We start from the raw sequence: 24,744 nt of genomic DNA on the forward strand, positions 1-24,744 counted from the left end.
TATTTGAAATTAGAGATTAATGATAAGAAAATTCAAGAGCAAGACAGTACTAATGTAGTCCTGGTGTTAGTCTTGAACTAACAATTTAAAAAAAATACAAAATGATATTTAATGTATGATCCGTTAAATTAAATTAAAATTTTTGGCGCACTTCGTGTATTTCTAATAGAAAAAATCTTTTAATGTTTTTAAGTTTATTTCAGAAAATTCTTTAAACAATTTTTATTTAATACTGTGTTAAAAGGGAATTGTTGCAATAAAAAGCTAGATCTCTAGTAACAGTACAGTTTGTTTATGTTTACTTACATAAAATATTCATCGAGTTATTTCATTCTATTTTGTAATTGTATTAAAATTTAGTTGAGAATTCTGCGAGAAACCTTGTTAATAAGTCCTGCTCTTGTTTTTAGTCTTGTTCATTTAGTTCAAGTCTTGGTCTTGACCATGAGGACGTAGTTAAGTCTTAGTCTTGATCTTGGTCTTACTAAATATGAAAGACCAATTGTTTTGTTAATTTTTTATATATTTCCAAAATGTGTTTTATTATTATGAGTAGATTAGCGATGCGCCTACCTACTTACGCAATCCAGTGGAATGTTACAAATCATTCCTCAAAAGCAAAAATAATTTTTCGTCATTTATCGAAGGTGGTTATGGCAATAGTAATAAAATTATATCAACCAAACGTGAAGATAAGCAAGTCAAGGGGGCAGATTTTGTATTTGAATAAAAAACTGCGTTTTAAAAAAATAAAGTAAATTCATCGTCGGTTCATTAAAAAAACTAATTGTCACAAAATGATAAGTCTTCGTCTTCAAACACTTAATTAAAACAAATATTTTACAATGAACATTTTTCTTTCTTTTTATCAACGCCTGCAATAACACAACACACTATGAACTCATGTACGGTTTATTTGATTAGATGACACCATAGAGATCTCAAAACCATTAAGTAGAGTGCTTGGAATTTTTTTGGTAAAATATTTTATTTGTTTATTTAATTATACTTACGTATAGTTTCACCGCGCTAACATTTCGAATGAAATTTTATTGTGGCACGTTACCTATTTAAAAAAGAATTTTTATGACTTTGTGGCACGGACATCAAAAAAGGTTCGCCATCCCTGGTCTATGACACCACATTTCGAACGCTTCTAACCTTTTCCGCAGCGCCCACCGTCCATTTTTCTCACCCGTACAGCGCCGCGCTCCAAATATACACTTTTAACAATCTTTTTCCAGTTTCTAAATTAACCGTTCACGAGCATAGAAGTGACTTCTTTTTATTGAAGGCGACTCGATCCTGCGTTATTCTCTGCTTTATATCTCTGCTACTCCTTCCTTCCTGATTTATCTGAGTTCCAAGATACCTAAAATCAGCCACTTCTTTTAATTTTTCTCTGTCTCCTATCTTTATATTCGCTTTTCCCTACTTTTTCTTCCCTTGCATACCAGTATTTTTCTTTTACTTTTATTTATTATTACATCTGTCTTGTCAATACCCCTTCCTATTTATTTAAAGATACCTCCAACTTCTCCTACCTAGATGCTAATATTGTTATATTATCTACAATTCTAAGAATACTAATCTTTGGCCTTTGAATATCTACCCCTACAGTTGTACTACATTTAATGATGTTGATCAAGTCTTCGATGTATACATTAGAAAACAGCGGTAACAATGTGCATTCCTGTCTGACTCCCTTCTTAATATTTACTTCTCTACGTTGCTAGTCCAGCTCTATAACTGCCTGTTGCTCGTTATACAAACTAAGTATCACTCTTCTTTCCTTTTTCTATCGTTTTCTCTATTGCTAAAGCTGGAATGGCCTTTCGCATTCCTCTATTTCTTCTAAACCCAAATTGATCTTTCACTAATGGTTTTTCTGCCCTTTTTTTCATCCTCCTCTGTACAGTTCTGGTTAAGTTGTAATTAAATTAAAATTAGCAGTTTTGTCAAATTCATTCCTAAAATCAAGTATTTAGTCCAATTTCAGCTGCAACTGTTCCCCCTGAACTCCTTGTTTATATGCTTTATCGTGAAATATAAAGCATCTGGCGTATGAGATAAAAGAATTCCAATTTCCTCTCATTTTGAGGGTATTTATGTAAGAATTTAATTAATGAAGGAGGCAGTAAACTGTGTATCAAAAACCAGCACCAACGTTTAGCTGTATAGTATAAGATTTTTCATGATAGATTGCTATGATGTTTCGGATGTAATAATAATACACATTTCCGAGTTCTACTTGGCTAACACCAAAAATGTTAACGTTTCCACCGTCAGACATTACCTGGCATTTCATAATAATTTTGCATTAATCAACTATTTATTAAATTTATTTGTATTGCGACAATTCCTGTTATTGGTTGATTTCAAATCGACCTTCATTCGGCTTCCAATGTAAATTTCTTGAGTACTGACACAAATAGTCAATATTGGGTAATTAAGAAGACATGCATTGGTTTATAATTAAGTTAAATAATTTGTATGCATGTTTATGACTTTATGACTTGCAATCGTACAATAATGCGCAATATTTGGGGTTTTAGGCAAACATGATCATGAAGAATGTGAAATTTAAATCAACAATATTTATAGATGTATGAATTAAATTAATTTAATGAAAAATTAATGAGAAATCTCATCAAGTTGTATAGAATATAAATATGTATATTTATACAATTTACTTTTGTAAATTTAATCCCTTTATAGATTGTAGAAGTGTAAAGCGATGAAATAGGACTTTTCAGTATGCCTCATAATAACGTAAAAAAACAGAAAATTGTACATTTTCCGCACACAATCTAAATCAAAATCTAAATTTAACTTAATTGGACATCTTCAGAAAACACCAGAAAAAGATAATGACTTTCTTTTCTGTTCATTCTTATATTACTTAAGATTGTATAATTTTCCTACCGGGAAATCTGGCAATAGAGCATTTTTGAAAAAAAAAAAACAAGAATTTAAACGAAAACATTGAATTAAAAGTGGATTATTTCACTTATTGAGAATTTATGCCGTAATATACCATCCTTTTAGCTTTAAGAGTTGAATATTGTTTTTTTAGGTCAACAACCGGCACCTAAAGATTCAATTCAGTTAAAAAATAATTGCAAAATTAAGCAATTCTGAGATACGATTTAAGATAACATCTACATTGACCCTTGACATATTTGGAAACTGTTTTCTAATGCTACATAATGCTGATTAATTTTATGCATATTTTGGCGCCGATTTGTAGTCATTAGTACGAAAAAAATACCCAAAACAATTTTTAAGCTTTATCGAATTTTGGAATTGTCAACACGTTATTGTAAATAGATTACATATTAAAACTTCTTAGAGAAATAGCAATCATTATTAAATGCATTTGGCTATCTGTTAAACAAAATATTTTACTATTTTTCGAAAATGTATTTTAAAAATATGGTGTATGTATACATATAGGTTTTTTTGAATAAAACCTAACATTCATGAATGAATATCGGAAGTGTAATTTTAATTTCATTTTAAATTTTACAGCCGAGTATATTTTGCCTTGCTACAGACATGATCCGGATATAGATAATTGCTTAGAGGGTACATTTAACCATTTAAGACCGTATTTGGTAAATGGCTTGGAAGAAATAAATGTACCAGCAATCGATCCATTATTCATCCAGAGACTTATAATGGAAAATGGACATGGCCCGTTTAAAATCAAAGCTTTATTTAAAAATGTTACAGTCAAAGGTCCAAGCAATTACACTGTTGGTAGGATTAAGTAAGTACTATTAGAAAACACTAAATAATCCAAAACACAACGTCAAAGAGCTAAAAGATGACATCTTCTTCAGTGATCGATAGTTCTCTTCATTACTCTGTTACCAAAAAGTAATTCGGTTTAGTTTTGTTTTGGCGATGTTTTCAAATATTTATTATCGTAATGTTCGTGGGCTTAACAAATTAAATTTTAAGAAGAAAACTATTTATTCACACTAATTATTATTGAAGGACTTGAAAACACTATTAACTTATTACTAAACTTAGGTAATTATTGTATTTACACTACTGTTACTATTCACTGTTCTATTTATTTCACTTCTATAACTTTCAATTTATCTCTTCATTCACCACTGCAACGGTCTATTTATTTCTACTCTACTTCGGCGATCGTCTCTTCCTTTTTATACTCCCTTGCCTCCTTTCGGGAACGTTCTACAGCAGTCCAGAGAAGTCTCGTTTTCTTTGAACGTTTTAATTACTTTCTCGGAACGCAGGTACGACACACACGTTTACAGATACGGTGCACATGAAGAAAAGCGCCCGCGGCTAGTCGGTGAATCGATAAGCCGCTCACACACACGTATGCTCGATCGCGCACAATCACGCTCGTGGTCGCTACATTTTGTTCTACAACATCGCAAAGTTTCCCAATTTTCTTGATTGAGTACATAACATTTATACTTACATACGTTATATTTTTTAAATGGTCGTCAGAATTATGTTTAAATTCTAATACTTGTACTCTACCCTGACAAACTGCGCTTTTTTAAAGAACGTTGTATTTTAGATCCGATTTGGACAACTACATCTTGGACGTAGACCTTAAGTTACCCGAAATAGAAGTCAGTGGAAAGTATGAAGTTGGGGGGACAGTACTCCTTTTCCCCATTAGATCTGCTGGAGACTTCTGGGCAGCATTTAGTAAGAAATTTGAATAGATCACGGTGGAGTTTTATTTATTTCTCCTCTTCTTTGTTAGGTGATGTAAATGCAACAGCGAAAATATATGGAAAGGAGGTTGTTAATAAGGAAGGACTCAAATTCATGAGGATAGAAAAATTAAATATTGATTTTGATTTAGATAAAAGCAAGTTCAAGATTAGAGATTTGATTAATTTGGGAAATTTATTAGGTAAGAAAAGCAGCTTTAAATATACCATTATGGTTAGAAGGTACTTTGAATTATTTTGATTTATTTTCTCGGATTTCGTTTGCTATTTGAAATTAGAGATTAATGATAAGAAAATTCAAGAGCAAGACAGTACTAATGTAGTCCTGGTGTTAGTCTTGAACTAACAATTTAAAAAAAATACAAAATGATATTTAATGTATGATCCGTTAAATTAAATTAAAATTTTTGGCGCACTTCGTGTATTTCTAATAGAAAAAATCTTTTAATGTTTTTAAGTTTATTTCAGAAAATTCTTTAAACAATTTTTATTTAATACTGTGTTAAAAGGGAATTGTTGCAATAAAAAGCTAGATCTCTAGTAACAGTACAGTTTGTTTATGTTTACTTACATAAAATATTCATCGAGTTATTTCATTCTATTTTGTAATTGTATTAAAATTTAGTTGAGAATTCTGCGAGAAACCTTGTTAATAAGTCCTGCTCTTGTTTTTAGTCTTGTTCATTTAGTTCAAGTCTTGGTCTTGACCATGAGGACGTAGTTAAGTCTTAGTCTTGATCTTGGTCTTACTAAATATGAAAGACCAATTGTTTTGTTAATTTTTTATATATTTCCAAAATGTGTTTTATTATTATGAGTAGATTAGCGATGCGCCTACCTACTTACGCAATCCAGTGGAATGTTACAAATCATTCCTCAAAAGCAAAAATAATTTTTCGTCATTTATCGAAGGTGGTTATGGCAATAGTAATAAAATTATATCAACCAAACGTGAAGATAAGCAAGTCAAGGGGGCAGATTTTGTATTTGAATAAAAAACTGCGTTTTAAAAAAATAAAGTAAATTCATCGTCGGTTCATTAAAAAAACTAATTGTCACAAAATGATAAGTCTTCGTCTTCAAACACTTAATTAAAACAAATATTTTACAATGAACATTTTTCTTTCTTTTTATCAACGCCTGCAATAACACAACACACTATGAACTCATGTACGGTTTATTTGATTAGATGACACCATAGAGATCTCAAAACCATTAAGTAGAGTGCTTGGAATTTTTTTGGTAAAATATTTTATTTGTTTATTTTATTGGTATTTTCGTATTTGTGATTGATGTTATGCGGAAGTATAGAAAAGCAGGTGACCACAGTCTTATTTATCTTTAATTAAAATAGCTTAATGTATACGGGATTGTCATGTAGTATTAGTTTAACTTTAATTGTAAGTAATCCGATAAATCTAATTAATAAGATCGAACAGTTAGATTATTACTCATAACTGTTACTATTAAAGTTCCTGAAAACTCCTGAAATAGTTTAAAAATTAATTTTGATTGACTTCAGCTGATGCATTTAGTACTAAGTCAATTAATTTTACATGAGTTGATTATATTGTAAAAGAGAACAGCAAATGTCAATACTGGTCTTGTATTAATCGAATGTAGCCTTTCATTGCTCGAATCTATATTCGTCCTGAAGGCTTTTGGGATTTCCAGTGGTTCAGTGGATTTAATTCTAGACGTTTCGCTGTACTTCATATCTTTTTACAATTAATTAATTCAGACCTATGCTTGTCAAGAGTTTTCAATACTCACAAAGATTAATTGGACACAATTCTCCACTTCTAGACTAGAACTAGAACATCTCATATCTCTAACTACTTGTGAACAGTAACTTAATCTAGGTCTTCTTGTATTATTTTAAAAATTCTTATATTATTTTAAAAGGTTGTGTAATTATTTGACCGTCACCCTGGAAAAACTACATAATATAATAGTAACGGTCAGGAATCTAACTTAAATTTAAAAATATAGTTTATTAAAATAAATGGAATATAATCAATATGTTATAACATGCATAGAACTAAGAAAAGTTACTAACTAAGTTAAATAATTAATGCGGTACGCACTCTGACTTGATAATCCAAAATATTTTAAATATTCATTTTAAAATAATACAAGTAATAATTTGACAAATAAGTACTACTTAATAAATATTTTTTCTTACCTTATTATATTTGGGGAACATAGAAAATGGTAGAGAACCATTACAGGTTGAGTGAACCGCCTCACCACCCTGTCTTACTCGTTTCCTATGAGTCTTCAATTCTAATTGATATCGTTATTTAAACAATTTAATTAACCTACTAACCTGATAGGTAGTGGGGGTTAGCTCCTAGTTTGTAGTTTTAAATAAATAGTTTAGATGTACTAACTATGTACCAGTGGTTACTATATAACACTGTCAAACTAAATACGAAAGCTAACTACTTTTCTGAGTTAACATGTACAAGTAAATTTATCAGTGTTGCATACTTTATTGACGATATTAGTAGCTTTTAGACTTTAACCTTATAGTAAAAAATTTATACAATATCTGTTTGTTTTAGGTGCTGCTATCAATCAATTTTTAAATACGAATGGGCATGAAATCATTGCAGAAATGAAGCCAGCAGCTTCCAGGAGTATATCCGCCCATTTTAAAAGCTTTCTCAATGCAGCTTTCTTAAAAGTACCATTGCAAGTCTGGTTGCCTGACACACAACCCAGTTAAAGCGTTTAAACGAGCTATCCAAAGAGTATTTTATATTTTTACGTGTAATACAAAAAGTATTTGTGTATACAAATTTGTTTGCTGTTAAAAGGAGGTTCTTGTAATTAGTTTTCTTATTTTTTTGTAGAAACATTGAGGAATGTGTGTAATATGAACGTAAATTTCAAAAAAAATAAGCGAACGGAAAATTATTTGTATGAATACCTATTTGATATCCAAATCTCAATAGTAAATGAATAAATTAGATAATTAATTGTTTCTCATAAAACTTTTATTCGTCATTACTATTTTTTATGTATATTGTTACAACTATGTATTAAGTACCCAGTAGAACTTCTTGTCACTATTCATAAGATTCTAATTAATCAACATAATGCTTACCTATTTTTCATCTTAAAGGAATTATTAGATGGTATTATCCATTGAACGACATTATTATGAACAAAAAGTAGATTAGTACTGTCTAGTAACTGCATGATTGTGTGATAAAATGTAATAATCTTGTTAAATCATCAAACAATTTTTAACTGCAATAATAAATTCATTTCTTTTTATTTTGTTTTTCCTTTGGACTTATAGGATATTTATTTATTATGATTATGATTCAATTATATTGACCACTACATATAACTCTGTTTTAAGATAGAACAGAAGACTACAAATTAAAAACTCCTTGAGTATGATAACTTGTTACATAAATGCATATTTTAATGATATTATAGCATATATACAGCACAATTGTTTTAGTAACTTTTTTGAACAAATGGACAATGTTCTAGTCCTCAGGTCTACCAACCGTTCAACATCTAAAAATGATATTATAATATATTAAGTTTTGTCACAGTAACAAATAATATATAGTTTATGAACATTAATAACAGTAACTCTATAAATAATTGTACATATGATAAAGCCAGTGCTTAATTAGAACAAATCGGAAGTATAAAATGTAAACAAATCTTGTATATTCACATTTATATATGTACAGACACAATATGTTCATATCAAATGGGTTAATCAAACAATTATGTAAATATTTCCCAAATATCCATAATGAGTATCGTTCACATTGGATACAAAACCAAAATGATGTGGCTACATCCAAATTGTTAATCTACCAAAGTTTTTGCTTTAATCCAGAAAAAACGCATTGGGAATTGTGCGGTTTATCAACGAAGATGGCACTTACACATCGGCGAACTTTCACATTCTTGAACTTTAAAGGTCACAACGAGACGATTAGATTGGTCATTTTCAGTGGCGGTTGGCCTATAAGAGCTGCAGATATACAAAACACAAATACTTTCTGGAGAAACAATTAATTAATTAAATACATACTTATATTCAATGTGCTTCCGATTAATTAGAGTGTGCATGCCATAGAGAATTAAATAAGATTTCTATTATTTTATAATTAGTTCTCATCGATTACTCCTGATATGTGTTATCAGTTATGCAGCCAGAGAAACAAAATGTGTTCATTACGTGTTTCTTTGTGTAGATGTTATATGGCAATATCAAAAAAAAAAATACTGAAACTAATACGTTCCGGTGTGCAACATTATTTGGCATAGTCGTCATTACTTACGTGCCGCCCCTGGTGACTTTTAATTTTCGCGCTAAATGTTCAAAGGCCAATAAACTATCAGTATTTCTCTCGAATATGATAAGGTCTTATTTTAATATCACAACAATTTTTCTTTATTTGGTATTAAGCAGAGAACGTGTACGGACTAAGAACAATTATTTAACATGCTGTTATCTAGAGTAATAAAATAAATATATATAAACACTGAATTATCGAATTTGTCGGGGTGACATTGTCTAGTGGTTGTGGTCGGGATAAAGTGCCTAACGTCCTTTCGATTATATTGATAAGTACATAGAAATAGAAGTTTTTATATTGAAGTTATAGTGAATAGCATCGGTTTGTGGTTCCAAAGCAGAATTGTGAATAAATTTAAACAACTTTAAAAAAACATAAAATGAGAAGTTTTACAAAAAGGCAGTGGTTGACATTAATTGCATTCAGTATAGCAGACTTTTTTAATGCTATTTGTGTTTCACTGCAGGCACCTTTTTATCCTCAAGAGGTATACATTTTATCATTAATTCATTTGATTAGTCCACTTTTTCATATTAATTAATATTTTAAAGTGTATAATGAGAAATAATTGTGTCTATGTGTGGGTGTATGTATACATATTTGTACGTACGGATCTGTGTAGTCATCATTTTCTGCACAATATCGCATGAAAAAAAAAATGCTGTCGACGTCGTTGAGGTGCCGATTGAAACGTATTTACAATATGATCCAAAGAAATTTCATACCATTCGGTCAAGTCATGTTTTATTTTTTGTTTAAACTAAAAGATTGCAAAAGAAATAGGTTTGGGGACTTTTTGAATAATATTTATTCATTATTTTACTGGAAAACTTGTTTAATTAATTATGATTTTAGAGTTTCATGTTATGTTTTAAAATTTTACCACACCAGCTGAGTTTTTTATCATTATTTGTCAGCTTTTTTGTCGCATGATCGAAAAATGATAATTTGGCGAATGTGTGGAATATGTTTTTTCAATCGTCCTCTTTTTCTATAAAAACTGATCTAATGTAACAGAACTTTCAAAATCTTTTGAGTAAAGCGTAGACCCCTCAAAAGTTTTAAAGATGGCGTATTTTTCAAAAGATAAAGCTTCTCTTTGATGATTGCATGTAATAGAATATCCCCATGTGTGGATCTCAATTCTTCTGTACTGCCCGAGATAAAAATGTTCATTCTTTCAGAGTCTCTGAAGGCGAGACTCGACTCTCCATCTCTCATCGAGTCGCTCATAGAGAGATCCTCATTTCGTATCCAGTCTTTGAATGAGAGACTTGAATCTCTCAATAAGTGATGTCTCGATAGACATGATTGAAATTTTCTAAGTTCAACATATTTAAGAGTTCCCAGTCTCTCAACTTTTCAGTTTTATTCATTCAGTCTCTCTGTAAGACACTCGAATCTCTGAATTAACAATTTTATCGTTCGAGTCTATTATACAGAAACTGTGAGAGATCCATAAAAACACCTCGGCAATAACTGAGAGACTGTGAAAGACTATGAGAGATGCTCTCAGAGACGCTGAAAGCCTCTGAAAGACTCTGAGAGACTTTAGAGAGACTGAAAATTTTTGTCTAGGGTGTATATCTAATCATAATAACCATAAGCGAAGATTCAAAGTAGGTATTTCGTTTGATAATGATTTCGTGCAAATTAATTCCCAAAATAAAGATTTAAAAATGCAGTTTTGATTTTCTAATTTTAAAATTGAACGAATGATACATAAATTGTAACAATATCAATGCGAATAGTTACTAAATAAATTAATTGGTACCTACTGCAGTTTAGAAGCAAACGTTGCAAGATAAATGTGATAGAGATAATCTCGGACTTTATCAGGAATGCATTTTGAAAATTTAAAATTTAATTAAGTGTGTACATGAAAATATTATTCACCCATGTAATTGATAACTGTTTACGTATTTGTATCTATTTACTATAATATTTACACAATAATATCACAAGAGTAGTTATCGTTGTTACAAAGTAATAAAAATCCGAGGTCAATTAGTTGACCACCATTGACGTATTTTTTTTGTTTTGACTAAAAAAATTCTAAAATTTCTATCACGTGTTTGTATTACTAACAGTTTTGTTGAATTTATCATGTTTATGATTGACCTTTATTTGAGAAAAGTTAGCTAACGAAATGTTTTCTCCATATTATTTTATGACTAGTTCACAGCTGTCTCAATCCCGATGGGCTAATACACCAACCGGCAGTGGTAAATTCATTGTAAATTCATTATGACAGGGGTATATTATAGAAGAATTCGGTCGCTCCATTCAGATCTACCGAAAAATTGCTACTGTATGTTTATTGGAGAAAACATTTACCTTATACATATTGTTTTAAGTATTAGTTATTAAAAAAAGGAATATTAAACCACAGCAGTTTCTTTTAGTAATGCAATAATTATACGTATATAAAAATGTATTAACATGTATTCATATTTAATACAATGTACTAATTTTGTTTATACGTTTTACAAACTTTTACAATAGTAATGTCTAATGTGTATTTCAGATAATCTAAGATATTAATTTTTCGGTTGCCAACGATAAATTTACTAATTAGCAAATTCAAGAAGTAGGTACTTTAAAAATTTAAGACAGCAGCTTCGTTCTCTGTTCAGAGAAGATTAATATTATTTCATTCATTAGTTTCTTCCGCTAAATACAATATTATATGATTGATAAAAACTGCAAGCTGCTACGAAGTAGTGAATTGGATTATCTTTGGCATAAACGAATCATTGTTTCCATTTTCATTCATTTTATACGTACGAAATTAATTAATGAAGTATTTGTTCTATCGGTTGCACTAAGTTTATTATTACGTATTCCAATAAATCGGTTGCGAAATTAATTGTAGTTTGTTACAAAGTTCGGCCAAAAGGAAATAATTGGCGATAAAGGTCGGAAAGGCTGGAGAATTATTAGTAAAATAAAAAATATTGTGGTATCAGTAGATTCTCATATGAAATTAATTAGAAAAGAATTATTTATCGAAGATATATAGTATAAGTTATGAGAATGTTTACATTTTCATGATGCATAAAATTGGCATTTCACAAATAACCCAATTATCATTTATAATAACAACAGCACTAACTTAGATAATGATGTTTATGATGAAGTAATTTTTGCGATATGCCGGGCGCCTTTTTTCGGATCCACACAACATTAAAATTTACAGAACTCTCAATCGATTTTCTTCATTAAACTGGACTTACATTGAGACCTTCAGTATAAATAAAAGTAATTGAAGTAGTGGTTGAACAAAAATATATGTTTACGATTTACATATATCTAATATTTTGTCTTTTTTTAGTCTTTTCTTAAACTGTCATACTTTAAAACATTTTTTATGAACGTATCTAGTTACCTATTGTTTGCCACTTGGGCGAAGATTAGTAAAGGACTTAAATATGAAGATTGGAAAAACTTTGGCGGTTGTTGTAGAACAAACAAAATAGCTCAAACCCCAACGCCAAAACACGACACTGTAATTGTCCGAAGCACTTTTCGGTAACTAGGTTAACTTCTGCCCTTCAGACAACTACAGTGTCGTGTTTTGACCTATTTTGTTTGTTCTAAAAAAGGACTTAAAATTAAAAAAAAAATGTTTCTTTCTTTTCAGGCCGAAAGAAAAGGGTGCACAGCCACTGAATATGGATTAGTATTTGGAATATTCGAACTAGTCGTATTTCTAGTCAGTCCGTTGTACGGGCAACATTTAAACAAAATAGGCCCCAAAATAACCTTTAATGGGGGTATTTACACCACAGGAATTTGTGCTATACTTTTTGGGTCAGTATTAACCAGTAAATAAATTTCTCTCCGGAAAAAAACTTACTCTATCTAAACATTTTCGTTGTTATTATCATAACATTTTTGAGGGATTCTCAAAATTGGAAAGAAAGCATCTTTATTAATCAAAAATAAAAATTAACAAAAAAAATCAAAATTAGCTTTTTATATTTTCAGGATTTTGAAACATAACAATTTGCCCTCTGTCTTCCCGAGATAAAAATGCTCAGTCTCTCAAAGTCTCTGAAAACGAGACTCGAGTCTCCGTCTCTCATCGAGTCTCTCTGGTGTCGCTGTCAAAAAACCTGTTTAGCGTCTCTGAACGAGAGACTCGAGTCGCTCATAGAGAGATCCTCATTTCAAATCCAGTCTCAGAACGAGAGACTCGAATCTCTGAACGAGAGACTCGAATCTCTGAACGAGAGACTCGAGTCTCTCAATAAGTGGTGTCTCGATAGACATGGTTAAAATATTTCAAAGATTTCAGTCTTTCTACGAGAGACTCGAGTCTCTCAATTTTTCAGATTTATTCATTCAGTCTCTCTGTGAAAGACTCGAATTTCTGAATTAACAATTTTATCGTTCGAGTCTCTCATACAGAGACTGTGAGAGATCCATAAAAACAGCTAGGCAATAACTGAGAGACTGTGAAAGACTGTGAGAGACGCTCTAAGAGACGCTGAAAGACTCTGAGAGACTTTTTGTCGAGGGTTATAATATAATATCCTGACATTTAATTCAAAAGAGGGACTTAGTCCCGTAGAAATCAATCAAAACAAGTGTAATTACAATAATAATTGAAACAAACAGTTTATTTACGTATTTTTCTTAATCTTAATTTTTTTGATAAACTTATTTATTTTTATTTCCCTTGACGTCACTCTAGATTTTAATAAACCCAATAGAAATAAAGTGATGCCAGTATATTTAATATAACTTCAATAATAATAAGAAGAATACATTACTAGACTTTTGACCTAATTTGAACTTGCATTCGTTTTTAATTGTCTCAGAAATACAAAATAAAACTTTTCAATGCCTTATCACTCACAAGTTATACGAACATTTACAAATATGTTATCAGTTTAGTGTCTATTCAAATTCTGGAAGGTTCAAAAAGTAAATCGTTATGTAATAAATATAAATAACAGATAATAAGTACATAAATATACTTTTCTAGACTTCTGGACAAAGTTGATGGTCACTACCCCTTCATCGCACTAAGCTTCATTATAAGAATTATTGAGGCTTTAGGAAATGCGGCGTTTCTTACAGCATCATTCGCTATCATCGCAAAAGAGTTTCCAGACAACGTTGCAACGACGTTTGTAAGTATTTTTGAACTGTAAATCCTTTATTCTATACCAAAATTATTATCTTAGTAACTCCAGTAAACTATTAGTTATTGAGATAGACTGGTTCTACTATTGTAAATACCTAAATTAGCCGAAAGTTAAATAGATGATATTCATCCCGCATAAACCAATATTTTTTGGATCTAAACTGGCTCCAAATTCCGTAGGTGTGAGGAAATTTCATTACATCTTCTTTTTAATAAAGCCTTTTTGTGTCAAAAATGGTAAACTCAGCACGTATCTTTCATTGGACACGTTAATTATTTGATAATTACAAACGACAATGAAATCGGTATTTAAAAGCGAATAAAACATATTTATGATGCAATTTGGGACGCTGACTCCTGAGGAAGTGCTTCAGCACGTTGAAAATTTTGCATCTTCCAATTCAAAAATTGCAATTTCCGATGCATCTTTTATAACTGAATTAGAACCTGGCATCATAATCACCTTGGCACATCAAGATTTTGAAATATTGTTACGTCAAAAATTTAACCGTTGTTGATTTATTTTTTTGGATTTCAGATTAAGATATCTTAAAGTTTCAATATTGTAAGGTAATTCTGAAGCCTGATTTGAGTTCGACTACGAAAAATTCATAGAAAAATGAGTAGCCTCTTTGTGCTTTTTATTTCAACCTCTTCTGTTAGTCATTTTCGAGTTCCCTCCTCTTTTCTAAGGAAAAATTATTCATTTTCGTTGTATTCTTCAATGGCGCACTAAAACGTGGACCTAGAAGAACTCTAGCACGTTGAAATTTCGATTTCAAAATTCAGACGCGACCTAATAATTCTTATATCAGATAGGGAATCAGTGAAATTCCCTTATATTTATGTGACTTTCAATTAAAAATTCATGTCATCCGTGTATGACCTCTAATTAAGTTTTATCGCTTTAAATAATTTTACCGTTATCGCAAATATAAAATTATATGTCTAGACCTGTTACAAGGTACTATGAAATTTTGTTATTCTCTTTGTTATTTATAGTGAAAATTTTATCAGTGACGTTTGACCATTTTGTAGTTGTTGCACAGACAATATTTGTGTTACCAAAATTTTACCTTATCAGCCGTTGTCGCCTAATCATTTCGTTTGTCATGATGGTCAATTGGCCACGATAATTCTCACATCAAGTTATTCTAAGGAGGTCAACTGTCGTAATAACTTAATTATCGGCTTAATTTACTTAAAAACGTAAACTTTAGGAGACTTTATCTGAAGTTTGTGAGTAAAACTGATATTTCGCGTGACTTCTTTACGAACGACGTAGTACTATTTTGATTAATGTCTTTCTATGATTGATAACAATAACGTTTATTAATTGGGAAGATTTAAAACTTCTCTAAAATAATAATAAAAATAAATATTACTGACAATCAGCTTGAATTATATAACTTGTGATAGACCATAAGTAAAAGATTATAAGTTGTTTCCAATACCTTCTTCATAAAATTTTACCACTAATGAAATTAAACGAGTTTTAACGTTGTCTCGAAGTTTTTTGTTAGTTTGAGAGCGGAGGAAACAGGGAAAAAATGGAAATCACTCGGAAAATAATTCAAGACAAAAAAAAAAGAAGAAAACTTCATCTGGAATTGTTCTGACCCATGACTCATTAAAATTGTTTAGAGTGCCGTTTTATTACACCAGAATTACGACGACCGGTATTGTCATGAATCAGAACAATTCTATATATAAGTCAGTATACCTCCTTTTTAAAAGCAAAAATTCAAATTCTATAAAAACGTTTCCTGAAAATGCTGCGCTTCAGCAAGTGCTTTTGGACAGAGAGAGGTCCTACCGGAAGGACCCATACTTGCCAATGTATGTCAGGAGGACGTTTTGTGAATAGACGAGGTTTAATATCATATTCTTGCGTACTGCCACTGATATCCAAACTGCTGCACATTCTAACTGTTATCGTTGTTTCTATTAGGTCAAAATTGGTGGTCAAAACAAAAACGCGTTGTCTCTACTAAATTATACTAGTTTTAATAGGCTCAAATTTCTGAACAGATTTAAAGTACAGTACTGGCAAACAGTGCGCTGAAGGCTTGAGATACTTCATCATCATCATAAGGTCGCCAGTCCTAAGACTAGTTGGACACGCACCTCCATTTTTTGCTATCCTGAGCTAGTCTTTGCATTTCGTTAAAACTAGAACAACCCATATCCTTAACTATTTGCGAACAGTAATCTAATGTAGATCTACCCCTACCCCTCCTGACTCCCGTTTCTGCCTCTTATATGTCTCTGACTAGAACTTCATGTCTGAGAAGGTGTCCTACCAACCTATCTCGCCTATTTCTTATTGACTTCCATAGAGTCCTCTGTTCTCTTTCTAATATCTCTTCATTTCTAACCTTCTCTATCCACGATATTCTCATCATTCGCCTGTAACACCACTTTTCGAACGCTTCTACCTTTTCTATATTCTTCTTTCTATTATTTATGTATACTGGACTGTAAGGGAATGTAGAGGTGGTGCATATAAACTTTAATATTATATTCTGATGTCTTCTCCTTCTATCACAATTTTGTGTAAAAGGTTGTTTCTATATACTCTTAAACTTTAACATAAATGCCGATATATATGTCGAAAAGATTCTGTTGAAACAATATATCTTTTTGACAACATCCCTGTGTTTCCTTATTTTAAATTTATTAAACAATAACAATTGTTACACCGCGTAATGTTTAAATAATTGTATTTATACTTAATAATTGTTGGAAGTATCGATATACGTAATCCCAATTTGTTCCACATAAAAGTTCATAATTCAAGGGCAATTATTAATTAAAATGCAATCAAAACATTTTATTTAAACTTGAGCTAGATTTTAAATTTAGCAATGCAGTAAACAATAATTGCAATACTACTACAATACTATTGCTTACGACCATCAGTTGAAAAAAAAGGCTAATTCTAATCTGGTTTTGGTCACCCTTAGAAATTATCTTCGAGTAAGCTAAATAAAAAACAAGTTTATGTCTAATCGCAAGTAAGCTATAATCCATTAACCCTTCTGTATAGTCTAATTTTTATTATGTTCGTTTCTGGCATCTCTTCATTCACGTCTATCTGAAAATATCACCTCCAAAATCACCCCTCAAATACTTTAATTTACATTTAATGGACTTATGTATATTACTTTAACATTCACATTAAAAGACAGCTGAATGCATTTCTCTTTAAAAATGAATAAATGAAAATAAACCGTTTATGATGGCAAGTAATAGAACATCCCCGTGCTTGGTCCTTAGTTTATCACTACTCTTTTAACTTGGATTTTTGCAATGAAAAAATAATTAAGTATTCAAATATACAACTTTTGAAGTTCTTTGTGTAAGAGCCAATAGAATCTATTTGCTGTTTTGTCAAAGTGCAAAATAAGGAGGCCCAATGTGGCAATTTTAAAGTAAATAAAAAAAGTTTTGCAGCATTGATTGTTACTATATTAATTATTTATGCAATATATTTGTATTACTGCTTAACATTGTCAAATATTGGTTTATATACTTACACAACACACAAATTGTACCCAATAAGAGTTCATGGCATATTGTCCCATTGCCATTCATCATATCATTAGTTACACAAAGAACCTAAGAATAAGATCGAATATTATCCTGTAAATAATACTTCCTTTGTAGATATCATTTGCAAAACTAATAATAATCTGGATACATACTACGAAGTAACTACTTAATTCGATTTTGTTTTTCATTTAAAACAATTTCAGTTTGTTCAGTTAAATCGCGAGTAATTTTTATTTAAATTTATAATGTATAAAATATTATGTAGGTACTTACTTTATATTCATTGTTTCATTCCAATTACATAAGTGTAGGTACATTTAATGTCTAGTTATGACATTCACTGATACTAACTAGAAATTATATCAACTTGCATTTAAAGAGCTCCTTTGATTTAGTATTTGATTTATCGAGACTGCCTGTGGCGTGCTGACGAGATCTAGAATGATTGACAAATAACTTAGGAAGAACCTATAGTGCATACAGCATACATTTAATGATTTGTTAAATAAAAAACAATTTAACAATAAATAATTTGAATAAATTATGTTGACACTGACATATTATACGCTGTTTTCTATAAAACTCATAGAATTTTGATGTGTACAATATATAAAACTTTAGGAGCTGCAGTTAGTTTTCCAAAGGAAAATTAAAATCTTATCTATCTCCAAGTATTTCCATATGTATATGTGTGTGCTATTAATTTATTTTGACTTTATTTTATATCTACTATAAGAATGTTCGTGTAGTAAATTTATTTAAAAATAGTTAAGGTTTGTGTATGGCTGTACTTCATTTTACAAAAGTGTGAATAAGAAACAAAGTGAATAAAATATTTATAAAATAATGAAAACCTAAATTAAGTATGCATTTATCAATTTTGTTAGGCCTCCTTGGAAACCTTCTTTGGATTGGGTTTAATAGTTGGCCCAACGGTTGGTGGAGCATTGTTTCAAATTGGAGGATATACAATGCCTTTTGCTGTTATGGGCACTGTACTGTTTATGGCTGCTATTTTTACAGCAGTTGTTTTACCTAGTCACAGCGAACCCGGTGAAGACAGAGAAACTGGACGTAAGTTTTCATGTTCTTTAAAACAATTTCAATACGATCAGAAAAATTTCCTCAAATGTAATAATACCTATTGATAATACGATAATACGTACAAGGCATTTCATTTTTGTTATCTGTTAATTTTTTAGACAGTTTTATGAAGACTAAACTTTTGATATATTAAATAAAAGGATTCCGTAACCATTCGCTAAATTTGACCTACAATTACTAAAAAATCAATGCAATATTCTCAAAGTACTTGCCCCCTAAGATTTTAGATAATTTTGTTTGGAAAGGTTCAAAAACACTTTTTATTGCATTTGGAGAAACTTTTACAAAGACATTACATTCTATGGGGCAAGGAAAAAATATTTGACTGTAATAGGATTCTATTATTTCGAAAACCTTATAATTTGCGTCTATTGTCGTTGGTCTACATTCATTAACACACATTGATAGATATATAGTCGCTTCAGTTTAATTTTGTTGGTTTTGGATTTTGAAAATTGTAAATCTTTTACTTTATTATTTACACAAGAAAGAGAAAGATACCCTTATCTCTCTCGGCTAGTCGCAGGTAACGAACACTTAGTTAGCTAGTACTTTATAAAATTTATGCATCTTTCTCTCTATTTAAACAGTTTGTAGAGTTTGTCTCACTTTTATTACAATATTATGGATTGTTTTATGAATCATAAATAAATTACAGTAGCGTTGACAAGTGAAAAAATAGAGACCAACCCTATAACCTGTTTAAATAAAGAGAAATATGCACAAACTTTATAAAGTACCTGCGACTAGCCGAGAAAGACAAGGGTATCTTTCTTTTCATTGTGGTAGTTGTACGGGTTAGTAGATTTATTATTACAGTAATAAATAATAAAGTAAAAGATTTACAATTGTGACTTAATAATCCAAAATCGGCAAAATTAATGAATAAAAGCGCTGTAACATACAATTCCTGAGTTAGTCACGGAAAAGCAAATTTAACTTACAATTAGATATTTAAATAAAAACTTATTCTGTTTCAAGTTTCAATATTTTCTTCAGTAACAGTGACAATATTTTACATGTTATAGTATGCGTTATTCGTTTGTTTTTAGCATCGATATTCAAAGTTTTGAAGATTCCCGGCGTTCTTCTGGCAACCTTTAGCATAGTAGTTACCAGTATGTCGATTGGCTTTCTGCAAGCCACCCTCGAGCCTCACCTTCGCCAGTTCAACTTATCTCCCGTAGTATTAGGACTCATGTTCATTATAAACGGAGGCACATACGCAATAACAGCCCCCGGGTTCGGATGGTTTTGTGATAAAGTATGCGCGCCGAAAGTAATTACTGTAATAGGAGCATGCTTCGTTTGTGCAGGATTTTCCCTTGTTGGGCCAGCTCCGTTCATACCTTGTGAAACGTAAGTCAATTTTATTTTCCCTTACTCGTTTGGATTTGAGTTACAATGATTCAATTGTTTGTCGCAGGATGTTATGGGTCACGATTCTGGGACTTATTCTTCACGGACTTGGAATGGCTGCTCAACTGGTTGCGTCGTTTACAGACGCTCTAAGAACAAGTGTGTAAGTGACTTTTTGTAATTCAGACATTAAGTAAATCGCCAGCCGTTTATAGTGTCACTTCGCTTATAACGACGGAAGTTTATAATAATTGTACAGGATCATGGGTATTCGGAAAACAAAATTGAAAAACCAATTAGGTCATTATTGACTCTCGACGTTTCGTCTCTATTTTTTGAGACTTTTTCAAGCTATCAACTCATCTAACTGACTGTCAAACTTATAAACATAAACATAAAGTTGGTTGCATCTTCTTTGATCCAACTAGTTTGCTTAAGATTGTTTTGACTAGTTAATTAAACTTGGTAAGAATTAAACATAAAGAATTGTATAAATTAAAATTTTAAATTTTATAACTGACACGTTTTACGATGAAAGTTTATAATGTTGATGATGCTGTACGTTAATCTATATAAAAACCTTCGTATACATACGTAATGTCTTCTGTTGTAGCAGCAAATATGGTTTCAGTGATGCCAATTTGGCTCTTTATAAATTCTAAAATTCGGATATAACGAATGTAATTGTTAAAGGGGGAATTTACTCCTTTGGTTTATTAATAGCATTTCCCTAATTAAAGGCTTCAACCGTAAATAAGAAAATTTGACTGTCCACCACATCAACCTGATGTTGAGTTTTAGTTGTGTTTTATTTTTTAATACGTTTATCTTTATAAAATATTTTCAAAGAGTAAAATTCTGGATAATCGATAGACAAAAGTATAGCGTAACAGCGTGACTTTTATTATTATAGTTTTATTTAAATATTGTGTAATAGATTATCTATTAATAACTATTTCCTGAACTTTTAATCCAAATAATTGTCGCGTGATCTTGTGATTCATGTTTTTGTTTTGTTCTTTTATCAGGGCATATGGTTTTCACAACAATTTGGAAACCTTCGCGTTAATATCTGCTCTTTGGACTAGCTCGTTTGCTTTGGGAGCATTCATTGGACCGTCAATAAGCGGTATACTTTATGATAACGTTGGATTCCGAAATGGGAGTATGTTCATTTTTGCTTTACATGCCTTCCTTGCCGTTTTTGTAACTGTATATTTATTCTGCAACAAACCGTTACCGGCTTATGCCGAACTTAAAGATGAGAAGATTCCCAATGGTGATGTTTCAACCACCGTGAACAAGCTTTCGTATTCGGGGCTCACAGAAAGCGCAAAGAGGTAAGAAAAAGAAATAAATAAAAATCGTGGTCAGAAATATAGTTACTTATAGCTTAAATTCAGAATCCTTCTTGTTAGTATAGCGAATTTTCTTGACTATTTTTTTTTTCGATTGTGCATGAAATTCGAAAAAGGTTGTTAAAGGTGTATGTTTGGAGCGCGGCGTTGTACGGGTACGAAACATGGACAGTAGGCGCGGCGGAAAAGAAAAGGTTAGAAGCGTTCGAAATGTGGTGTTATAGGCGAATGGTGAGCATAACGTGGATAGCAAAGGCTAGGAATGAAGAGGTATTAAAAATAATAGGAGAACAGAGAACTCTATGGAAGTCAATAAAAAATAGGTGAGATAGGTTGGTAGGACACCTTCTCAGGCTTAAAGGTCTAGTCAGAGACATATTACAGGCAGAAACGGGACTTAGGAGGGGTAGAGGTAGACCTAGATTAGATTACTGTTCGCAGATAGTTAAGGATATGGGTTGTTCTAGTTTTAGAGAAATGCTCAGGATAAGAAACAGTGGAGGTGCGTGTCCAACCAGTCTTAGGACTGACAACCATATGATGATGATGATGATGATGATGTGCATGAAACATTTTTGCTTAGGCTATTAAACATGTGTGAAGTGTTATGCGTTATAGGCTTCAGTTAGATTATAATGAGTGGATCTCCTTATTGACGTATGTTAAGCTTATGTTGAGAAAGGTATTTTTTGACATGCGTGAAGTGCTATTCACTAATATATTACTGTAGGTTTAAGTGGGAAAAGTTTCCCTTAGCATGTGTGAAGTGCTAGTCGCAATGAACTTCGTTTAGATTCTGATTGGTATAAAGTGCTATGTACTAAGGATTTTATGTAGGTTACGGAAGGAAAAGATTCCTTTGATTTGTGTGAAGTGTTATATACTATTGGTTTAAGTTAGATTGTAGTAGAGAGGTTTTTCTGAGTGGCATATACGTATAAAGTGCCATGCACTAAGTATTTAGGGTAGATTATGGTGGGATTGGTTTCTTTCAGTATGTTGTTAGTTCTAAGCATTAAGTGTAGGCTATCACGGAAAATGTTTTCTTTGACATTCGTGAATTGTTACGCACTATAGACTTTAGTTAGATTATGATTAGAGAGGATTTTCTGATTGGTATATATAAAGTGCTATGCATTGAGGATTTAGGGTAGATTATGGTGGGAGCGGTTTCCTTTGGCATGTATGAAGTGCTATGTACTAAGGATTTGGAGTATGTTAGCATGGGAAAGGTTTCCTTTGACACTCATGAAGTGTTATGCACTATGGACTTCAGTTAAATTATGGTGAGAGAGGATTTTCTGATTTGTATATATAAAGTGCTGCGCACTAAGGATTTTGGGTAGATTATGGTGGGAGTGGTTTCCTTTGAGATGTATGAAGTGCCTATGTACTAAGGATTTTGAGTAAGTTATCATGGAAAAGATTTTCTTTGTCATGCATGAAGTGTTATGCACTATGGACTTCAGTTAGATTATGGTGAGAGAGGATTTTCTGATTAGTATATATAGTGTTGTCCACTAAGGATTTAGGATATGTTGTGGCGGAGAAGCATTCTTTGGCATGTGTGAAGTGCTATGTACTAGGGAGTTTTCTGATTTGTGTTTATAAACTGCTATGTACTAGGGATCTAGGGTGGGTTTGGTAGGAAAGGTTTTCTTTGGCGTTTGGCTTCAATTAGATTATGATGAAAGAGGATCTTATCTTAATTAGTGGATGTAAAATTCTATATACTGAGGGTAGGACTGGAAAATGTAAAGTGCTATGCGTTAAGGGCTAAATTCAACACTAGTACGTTACATATTTTAAATAATGGAGGGTCCTAGGAAAGAGAACAGCAACTTTTTTAAGACATTAGAGACTTTTGCTTTTAATTATCGAGATTTGAACAGCTTTTAGAGGTCCTAGTGGTATTCATTCACTATTTATATCTACCAGTAGATGGTATGTTGGTTGCCTACGGAAAACTCTGCAGATAACTAACAAGGATAAAACAAAATAGTGTTGTGTTTCAGCATTAGAAGCGTGGGCAATGGCATATCAATAGAAAAAAGTCGTCCCGCGGGCATGAACAGTCTGATAGCGTGCAACAGCTACAAGAGCCAAGCGTGGCCCAAACGCGACGTAGACGCCGGTCTCCGACTTGGAAAGTACAGTCACAGTTATGGATCGGTAATGAGCAACAGAAATGGATATCTAGAAGGAATGGCATAACATTAGTGAGAGGGCTGGTCTGAAAAACTATCGCTGTTCTTATATCAACAGCACTAACCTCCTGTTAATATTTCGATAAAAACAATCTACTGCTTGTAGAATGTTTCGTCCCTGATTCTCCTCTTCTATTCAGTACTTGGAAAAAAGTTCCTAGTAAAAATAAACGAACATTGCGAACTGCTACTGATTATCCATTAAGTAAATATACATGTGTATAGTCGCCACAATCGTACATAGTAACGTCTTTATTTTAATGGCTTAATGATCTGTTACTCTTCACAAGTAGAGATACGTCATAGTCGAAGACGTCGAGGGTTATAAATTTAGCTGGGGATAGGACTTAAAAGCATAAAAATATTTGGTATAAAAATTGAATAAACAGTTTAATATTGTCAATATTTTATTTTGATATTTCACATTTTTAAACTGCTAAAGAAAAATCTACAAATGTTGGTAAAAATGACCGCAAAAGAAACCTGAACAAAGAATAATTAACCAATTAATATTTACCGTTTTTGTCTAATATTTTCGAAATACCACCAACCGCTTATAACGATGCATCTGGTTACTGCGAGAACAACACATATTAAGACAATTCGGATAAGATGGAATGAGAACAACTCTTATTATTTAAACAATAATAAGAATTGTGACTAACATACTTACAACTAGACACTGAATAAATTGAAAGTAAACAGATGACTAAATATCAAAAAAATGGCAGAGTAACTCTAACTGCATATACCTGGGTCTTTCTTCATTCATGAATATACGAAGCATTTTCAAAAATGATGTCGAATTGGGACTAGACCTGTCTTTTAAAACATTTCTACCTTATCAGCTTTGTTTTACTCAAGTTTATTTATAAGTTATCGATCTTTAAGCCATGAATATAAAGAGCTTCTTTCATGTGATCGTGGCGATTATAATAGTCACAA

The 24,744-nt window shown here is 31.5% G+C and overlaps 2 protein-coding genes across 3 annotated transcripts in view; both read left to right on the forward strand.

Annotated features, from left to right (window-relative positions):
• Positions 1–7,980, forward strand: part of LOC108734143 (circadian clock-controlled protein-like) — a 14,337-nt gene extending 6,357 nt beyond the window's left edge. Inside the window, exons 2-5 of the mRNA XM_018465557.2 lie at positions 3,532–3,772; positions 4,562–4,695; positions 4,754–4,906; positions 7,292–7,980. Coding sequence (XP_018321059.1) covers positions 3,532–3,772; positions 4,562–4,695; positions 4,754–4,906; positions 7,292–7,455 — 692 coding nt within the window. The 3' untranslated portion in view covers positions 7,456–7,980. The remainder of the gene's footprint in view (positions 1–3,531; positions 3,773–4,561; positions 4,696–4,753; positions 4,907–7,291) is intronic.
• Positions 7,981–9,169: 1,189 nt separating this feature from the next.
• Positions 9,170–23,812, forward strand: LOC108734141 (MFS-type transporter SLC18B1-like). Of its 2 annotated transcripts, none has more exons than XM_018465554.2 (8): positions 9,170–9,548; positions 12,705–12,874; positions 14,055–14,202; positions 18,659–18,845; positions 19,928–20,234; positions 20,302–20,397; positions 21,263–21,574; positions 23,608–23,812. In XM_018465554.2, exons 1-8 carry the CDS (start codon positions 9,441–9,443, stop codon positions 23,804–23,806), a joined length of 1,527 nt encoding a protein of 508 aa, XP_018321056.1. In that variant the 5' UTR covers positions 9,170–9,440; the 3' UTR covers positions 23,807–23,812. The 2 variants fall into 2 exon arrangements, with proteins under 2 accessions (XP_018321056.1, XP_018321057.1); XM_018465555.1 differs by lacking the exon at positions 9,170–9,548 and adding an exon at positions 11,245–11,286.
• Positions 23,813–24,744: the final 932 nt, after the last annotated feature.

This window comes from Agrilus planipennis, unplaced genomic scaffold (genome assembly GCF_000699045.2).
Source record: "Agrilus planipennis isolate EAB-ADULT unplaced genomic scaffold, Apla_2.0 scaffold63, whole genome shotgun sequence".
NCBI classification, from domain to species: domain Eukaryota; kingdom Metazoa; phylum Arthropoda; class Insecta; order Coleoptera; family Buprestidae; genus Agrilus; species Agrilus planipennis.